The sequence below is a fragment of the Hipposideros armiger genome, unplaced genomic scaffold (genome assembly GCF_001890085.2).
Source record: "Hipposideros armiger isolate ML-2016 unplaced genomic scaffold, ASM189008v1 scaffold_352, whole genome shotgun sequence".
Classification (NCBI taxonomy): Eukaryota; Metazoa; Chordata; class Mammalia; order Chiroptera; family Hipposideridae; genus Hipposideros; species Hipposideros armiger.
In genome coordinates, this window is record NW_017731702.1 from 488,072 (window position 1) to 496,663 (window position 8,592).

Consider the following 8,592-nt stretch of genomic DNA (forward strand, 5'->3'; position numbering starts at 1 on the left):
AGTATTTGAAAGGAATGTATTCAGAGCCATGAGATGCCAGTAATGTGAATATAATATAAAACTACTGCACACTTTCTTCAATTAGAATAGAGGAAGAGCTATTCTCACAAAAGAAAAAACAAACTACAAATAAGCCCTTGTCTCTGAGGGAAATGACTGACATCTTATTTTTCCAGTGCAACTGGGAACAGAAAATCTATCCAGAGCAACTATTTGGTGACTGTTCTGAGGTTAGTCATTTCAAAAATGAACACATCAAGTTTAACATTACCTTTTAATGATAGCAGAGTTCGTTCTAGTGAACTTAGAACTACAGCTTCATTGCCAGAAGACACTTGTTGAAGGAATGTGTCTGTATGATGATTCCACAGAGAGCAGGCAAAATTATAAATTCCAGAAGCTAACTGCAAAGAAATATCAACACATTTGTTCACATTATAGATTTCAGTAATCAATTAGACCTACCTAGTAAAACATTTTGGTTATTAAGCACATTTTCAATGAGATTTGAAATAGTCAAGAATTATTTACCACAGGATTTCAAACTTTTTAAGCCAAAATGCACAGTAATTAAGTACAGTTTACACTGGCTGTTTATATGAACACACGAACACATACATACACATACACATACACACACACACACCATGAAATATTAGTTTCTTGAAACAATACTTAGCCTACTGCATGCTCTGCAGTCTGATATTGTCTATTACACTTTTCTTCTTCTGCTTATGGTTGCAACACACAGTTTTTAAAATACTGATTTACAGACTGTCATTGAGTATATCAAGTAAGTCAATATGCTAAGAAATACAGAGACAAATTTCTGTGTTCTGCGAGTTTTCCCCAGGAACGTACAAACCACATTGCTGCTCAGACTGCTTTCCTGGTATGTACTGGTATTTAAAAACCTAACTCTCACACTGAGATGCTGTTAAGCCTCTGCCTTCCAGGTTGAGGCAGAATCATCTTCCAGTGGTATCTTCAGTTTTTTTCCCAGAGGGCCTAAGAGCAATCCAGCTGAGCCTACATGGACGTTTTATGTAAATAAAAATCAGATGCAAGTATATAACTAGTTCTCAATAGCATACTTCAGAATATTTTTTCTTACACAAGACATACGTATATCATTTTTACTAATTAAACATTGTAGTTATAAGGTTTAGGTATCAGAACCCAGTCAAAAATGTAATCCTGTAAATATTTCTTTCGAAAAATCAAATTCCATTTCTATTATTTTAACTCAATAATATAAATAGTCTGTGCTTACATGTGCAGGAAAACAGCTTTGTCATATCCCCCTGGCGAATGCTCGTGTCTACACAGGCCCCACATGCAAAGGCCTGAACCTCAGCTAATGTGAGTACTGGCAGGACATCCTGTGATTCTCCAGGAACATGAGAGGATGGAAGGCAGGTAAGGGAACTGCTAGAAGGCCATCTCCTGCTAACCACCCTATAGCCTCTGCTACGCTGTCATGCACAACACAGTTTCTCCTTGTCTCCTGGGTTCCGATAAGGTGCAAGGCTTCTGCCCCACTCCCCTCAGAATAGAGCTGCAGAAAATAAAACCACTGAGTTATAGTCTATGACTGGCTCCTCAGCAATGGGGCATCCCACAATCTGCACTGGAGTCATTCAGCCCTGCTGCTTTGGTCATTCTTTTTGGTGTGTGGGACAAGGAACACAGGGAGTTGATATCAATGGCTAACTTCTTTTCTATTCAAAATAAGTAATAAACTGCCTGACTCTAACAGTGGCTCCTATCTTTACCAACTGTTCAGTCAGGGCTAGGGCTTGGCCCTGCCTTGTCTTATGTGCATGCGTGACCAAGGTTACTTGTTAAGTCACTTTAGCATATTCTAAACTATACATACAATATTTCAGAGAGTAATACCAAGTTATTTAATCCTAATGTTTCATTACAGCCAAAATATTGTAGTGATAATTATCTCAATCAACATAAGAGCATAAGCAGCAGTATCATAAAAAGTTAAAGGTCTAAAATTGACATCATCCTATGAAAAGGGTCTAAAATTGACATCATCTCTAGTATAACAGAGAAGCAAATAATCTAATTAGAAGGGATACAATCTGAATGAATAAAAAAAGAAGCTTTACCTCAAGAAACTTGTTATCTTTACTTATAACTTCAATAAACTTTAACATTTTTCTTAGTAAATCAAGTCCTGTCTGAGAATATGANAAAAAAAAGCATGTAACATTTTTATAGAACAGCCATCACATTATAATGAAGTATATTTGCAGTTTTTAACTTCCTTTCATAGAACCATTTTTTCAATCAAAATCTTATCAATATATAAAAATAAGGTAAAGAAACAAAGAATACATAAATATATAAATACATACATACATACATACATACATAAGTGGTCTGGTCAAATTTAGAGTAGACCCAAAAACCCAATTAGATGTACTTTTTCCACAATTTCTGTGCAGTCCTCCAAGGCAATCCACAGAAAGCAACATTTTACCTAACCTACTCATTTTGAAAACTAATATAGATCTGAGTAAGTATAATACAATCCCATTTTGTTTTGCAATGAAATATATGCAGCTATATATTTTTGCATATAGAAAAAGTAGATAACACTACACCAACAATGAATATACATCACAACTTTGGGGCATATCAATGCCGTTTTTCTCTTCTTGTATATTTATTTTTTTTAATAGATTGCAAAGAGACTGTATAAATGTTATGATCAGAGCAGACATTCATTTTAAATATATAACAGACAAAGGAAAATATCAAGGATATAAATAACTTTATGATACAACTGATGTTATAATGGCAATCAAATTCACAGTTCACTTGAATTCAAATTCAAATTAACACTCTCAATGTACCATGTCATCTTAAGAACTATCCTAGGCCTATTTCCTCTCCTTCCCACAATAGCTACTTTGATGTAGTGAAAACAAGCCACACGTCTAAAAACTTTAGAAGTATAATTAACATACAAAAATGATAAAAACAAAAACAAAAATTAGACTGTCATTCAATAAAAACTTTTAAATGAATGCCAAGTAAAAAAATAATAAGCTTTAAAATTTTCAAGAAAATACGAAACACTTTACAAAAGTCACAAAGAATCAATTCTTTCACTTACCATCACCTCCATATTCTTATGCGGTTCCACAAATCCATTAACAGTTAACTTACGGAGCACTGAAAAGTAAAGTCAAGTTTTACTTGCATCTTATTTTTTCATATTTTATCCTACTAAAATCATGATCATAATAATAAAGACTCAGAATTACAAAACCTCATCAATGGATACAGAAAGGCGATTCTGGTCATTGGTTGGTTACTAAGTGGGAAAGATGGAACTAAAACCAAGCTCTTGTGCCACAAAAGCAGTGTTCTCACTTATCGTAACTACACGTTTCTAAAACTATACTACAAAATTTAGTTTAATTTCTATAATTTTTGGTACCTCTAACCTGCAATAACCCCTATAGGTTGCAATTGAGAAAGTTACCTCTATTCCATAAACTTTAAACTGTGCCTCAACAGTAACCAAAAATCTTCATTCAGTATTAGGCTACATTAATGAAAATATAGTATCTCCTAAAAAGAGAATAGACTCTAGTGCTCAATTATAAGCATCACATTTTATGAGTAAACTGGTATACATAGGAAGCTAAGCAGAAAAATAGATTTGTATTTGAATCCTAGCTCCAATGTATTATTTGGGGCAATTTTCTAGATTTCACATTCCTTATCTGTAAAATGTGGCTAGTAAGTCCTACTTTATAGGGTTATTAAAGGATTCAGTAGTATAATTAATGTAAAACAGCACAATTCAGTAATGAGGATGACGACAGCTTATAAGACCTCAAAATGTAAAGTCACTCACTTTCAGAAAGCAACTTTACAGACAAGCAGTGCTATCTATATAACTAAAGAGTCAAGTGTTCATGAGGTGAAGTCTAAAGGCAGTGTATTAAAAATAGGTTCAGAATGCACCTGTCTCCACAAGACCATCCATTGCATACATCAGTTATATACAACTCAAAAGTTACTACATCATAACAGAATAGGGTTCAAATTGACCCCTTATTCTGGCTGTGCTCTTTCCCACCAGCACTGTGGTCCACACTACCTATGAGGGTCTTTTCTTTCTTCCTCCATCACCTAGTTAACTTCCACTTTATGATTTTGATTCAAACACCATTTTCTCAGGGTAGTCTTTTCAGACGATATTATCAGTTATCATAACAACAATAAGACCTGTCACAGATGTTATTCTACACGTATTTGTATAATCATTTTATTATGTCTGTTTCCCCAATGCCAACCACCTACCTATAAATTTGTCGAATGAAATAATGAATAGGTTAAAAGATACCAAATGCACATAGGTATAAACTCAAGAGATTACATGTAACAAAAACTCTAGACCTAAGTGTTTGTTAAGTTGTAAAAGGACAGAAATTTATAGCTGGACGGGACAAGTATTTTAAAGAAAAATGCTACATGCTTTTTTCCAGGTCAAATGCTACAGAAATGCTAATGTATATCTAAGACCTTGAAATGGGGTTTCAAGGTTTAAACTTTTTAAACTTTAAAAAGCTTAAAGCAGGCTAATGTAGAGTAGAGCTTCATCCTTTTTGTCAGGAGTTAAGCTCTGAAATCAGTAAAGCAAGAAAACTATACAATCAAGAGAACTCGTAAAAATCCCTTAATCATTAAATTCAGTATTTACACAGTTTTGTATATATAACCTTATTATTAGTTTCTCTAATTATTTGAGCAAACATCTCTAAGGCCTTTTAATGTCTTCCTCAAGGATACTGATGAAACCATCACCACTCACTTGTATAACCACCTGTACAATGGATTTTACTTGTCAACAGTTCTTTNGTTTATTTGGTATTTTTCCATTTAATGTATTTGGGCCACGATGGCCTATGGGTAAATGAAACCACAGAAAAAGAGGAACTACAGATAGTATTTCACCTCTTCAATGTCTCATTTCAGCTACCTAAATCATTTTGTAATAAAATATTATTTATTAGGCATATTTCACAAATGCTCTCTGTTGTCCCACTGTTTTATTTTTCTTCACAGCCCTTATGACCCCCGACATATTGTTTGTCTATTATCTGTCTCCTCCCACTAGAATATAAGCTCCTTGAGAACCAGAACTTTGCTTTGTGTATTACTCTATCCCAGAATCCAGAAACGGTATTTGGCAATAATTAAGTGCTCAATACATGAATAAATAGTACCAATTATTTAAAGCAGAGGTTTTTAATCTCAAGTGTTATATAAATTAGGCTTCAGATATCAAAGACAAGCATTACTATATGGGTCAAATAAACCCTTATTTTTTAATATATATTTTAACATATATAATAAAATCATAGATTAAATATAAAGGGATAACAAGAATTTAAATAAGAATTTAAATATCACAGCCTTCTTTGTATCTATAAATTTTGGAATACAGGCATCATAAAAGATGTCACATGTCGTTTTAGCAAATGAGATGGTCTAGGTTTTCGTCACAAGGTATTATACGATGAAGGCCTTCCAGACAAATGACTAACTGGAATAGATTGTTATATTTCCTCTTTGTCCTTAAAAATACATTGTTCACTAATCCATTCTTGAGGTTCAGATAATTCAACTAAGATCTCATCATCTGAAGACTTGGAGGCTGAGATTTCACAGACAATTTCACCATCATTAGGTCTAGAGTGCTTCTCTAGGTGTCTTTGAAAGCATCCAACTTCTGATTCATCTAAAAATTTTAAAACACCTCTCTCTGTCAATTTTCCTCTATCTGACATTCTAGACAGAAAATGAAAAATTCTGAATTCTCAACTGTGTTAAATAAAAGCTAAAAGAGTAAAAACATAGTGCTTCCAGTCTTCTTTTTATACCTTCTTGAAAGATGATGCAGTACAGTAGACAACCCAGTAAAAAACTGCAGGACAACAATTTCAATATTGCTTTCCTATTTCTGGCCATTCCATCATTCTTCTATTTTTGTACTATTTCAGTCTTTTCAAGCACAGTTGAGAGTAATTGGTAAGTAATAATAAGTAACAATTAAATAATTCCTAGGATGATGAAATAGCAAAATATTTCACTATAGGAAGAACAAGATCACTGAGATCCCATATGTATCTTAAATTTGTATAAGGGTCCAATGGTCCCATTTAGTATCTGTAAGATAGAAGGAATTTTATTCTATTTTCTTTTAAATAAAATTAATGTATCAGTCAGGCTTCTCCAAAGAAAGTATAAAAATCATAAAAACCATCAATTTTAGTAAGCTTATCAAGAGAATCAGGACTTTATAGAATTTTAGACAGGTGACTAATCTGTAGTCCAAATAAACTAAGTGACTTGACTAATGTTACAAAATAATTGAATAAGAATTCAAATTAAAATAACCATTAAATGGTAATTTATAGAGCAGCCTTTAAATAGTTGCTGAACTTGTTACAAAAATCATAATCTCCCTTAACCATCACAATATCCAATGATGTAGGTACTGTTATTTCATCTCCAAATTACAAAAAAAAAAAAAGGAAACTGAGTATCAGGGAAGATAATAGCCAGAGGCCATGCTATCAAGAAAAGGCCACGCAGATATTCATGCATATCCAAATCTATCTGCCTCCAGAAACCAAAATCTCACCACTATCATACAGTACTTCTTAAGCATCTTTTAATAATAATAAATTTTAATAAAATAATGAGTTCCATATTATTTTTAAGATCTTTGTTATTTGAGAACATGTCTTTAATTTATTAAAATTCTATCCTCTTTCCAACTCCTCAATCAATATACCTTAAATGCTATAATACAGCATTTATAACCAAGTGAAGTTTGACATACAGTTTCTGCAGACAGAAGACTCAAGGGAAAGCCAAAGGCCCACAAAATACTGACAGTAGCTACTGAAAATCACTATTCCAGTTTGTACAAATGTGATTCAAATCAATTCGGTTTNATTTGCAATCCCACCAACAGTGCACAAGGGTTCCCTTTTTACCACATTCTCGTCAACATCTTTTGTGTTTGAAAGGGAATTTTAAAGAGTCATAAAGTTGAAGTGTCTTACTCAAAATCCCAAAGCTACTCGGTAGAAACATTCTTCACTGGAAAACAGGTCTTCTCATTTGTTAACCCATATTTGTTAACGTCTAAAGAAAGTAAAATATATTGTTCTCAAAAGACCTTTCCATCTTTCTTAGGTTTGGATTACTTCATTTCCCTTAGCATATGCCTTTGTGGGTTACACATCGTGTCTACAAGATATATTTGACTAATACATTTATAATTATATTAGAATTACGATCTATACCTTAAATTTCCTTGCTTTCATAGACTTTAGATTTTTATTTTAAATGTACTTAACATCAACTTTTTTATATTCAGGTTTGTATGAAAAGCATACTACTTTATAGAAAACAAATTCCTTTTCGTGTCAAATCATGGTCAATTTTGTTACTGCAAAACAATTTTCTCTCAACTGTTAATTCTGCAATTTGTCACCCCTGAAAAGAACTTAATTTATTTTAATGTGGAAGGAAAATAGGATATAAAAATTGTTGGGACACACTGAGCAGCAGGTAACAGTTTTAAGTGCACACTGCACTGCTTTGCCATAGCAACTGGCTCAACTATGAGCTTACATATTTTTCTATGTGGAAAACTAATTTAGTACATGAAGACCATCTTGGCATTACAGTAAACGTTTACTAAAAGGAAGATTTTCCTGTATTTTAGATAAAATAATACAGGCCACTTTATTAACTAGCAAAATTGCTTTGTATAGTATCTTCCTGCATATGCTGCCTTCAATTAAACTATGCATCTTGTACCCCAACCCCATCAGACAAGATTGTCCTCCTAGTTTATGCTATCGTTCTATGTTTCCAGGTTCAGCTGCTCCATCCCACAGTGAAAGGGGCTCAGCTGATTTTTTTCCCCCAGGTACCTTGAGTTGTGTATATCCTCCCCAAACTCCTGCTTTTTGAAATTTTGCACGATAACTACACTTTAAAATCTAGCAGGGATCTAAAATCAAGTCTCCTCTTCAACTGTTTATTCATTTAATAAACAATTATTGAGAACCACCACTTATATGCATTCTTCTGGGCTTGATAATAGGGCTCTAACAAGAAAAGCTATAGTCCTCCCTTCCCTCTAAAACTCAATAGTGTCGTGGATTCTCAGAAAGGTTAACAATTGTAACGCAGCACAATGTAATAAGCACTGTGCAGGAAGTAAGTACAAGATGCTGGGTAGACCTGTATTTCATTCTATTATGGAGAGGAAACAGCCTCACACTAGTATAAGAAAACTAAGCAAGAAAGTTGAACTGGTCAGGAAACTAACTCAAACAAACTATCCAGAATAAGGCCCCTGATTAGATACAATCTGTAGAGACTGCCTAGGCTAAATATAAAGTATACCTGAAAACCAAGACAACACATTAGGAGAGCACAGCTTGAGAAAGCCGAACCAGTCTCTTTGCCAAATAAGGAGACTGTTCTCTACCAAATAATCCCCCTCACTAGCAATGAAGTGATCTTACTAGT

General features: G+C 33.5%; 1 protein-coding gene across 1 annotated transcript in view; it reads right to left on the reverse strand.

Moving 5' to 3' along the window:
- The window catches only part of IPO11 (importin 11), a 197,354-nt gene that overhangs the window by 150,561 nt on the left and 38,201 nt on the right, over positions 1 to 8,592 (reverse strand). The window contains exons 4-6 of the mRNA XM_019661540.1: positions 5,624 to 5,826; positions 3,137 to 3,195; positions 272 to 404 (exon numbers count right to left, since the gene is read on the reverse strand). Coding sequence (XP_019517085.1) covers positions 272 to 404; positions 3,137 to 3,195; positions 5,624 to 5,826 — 395 coding nt within the window. The remainder of the gene's footprint in view (positions 1 to 271; positions 405 to 3,136; positions 3,196 to 5,623; positions 5,827 to 8,592) is intronic.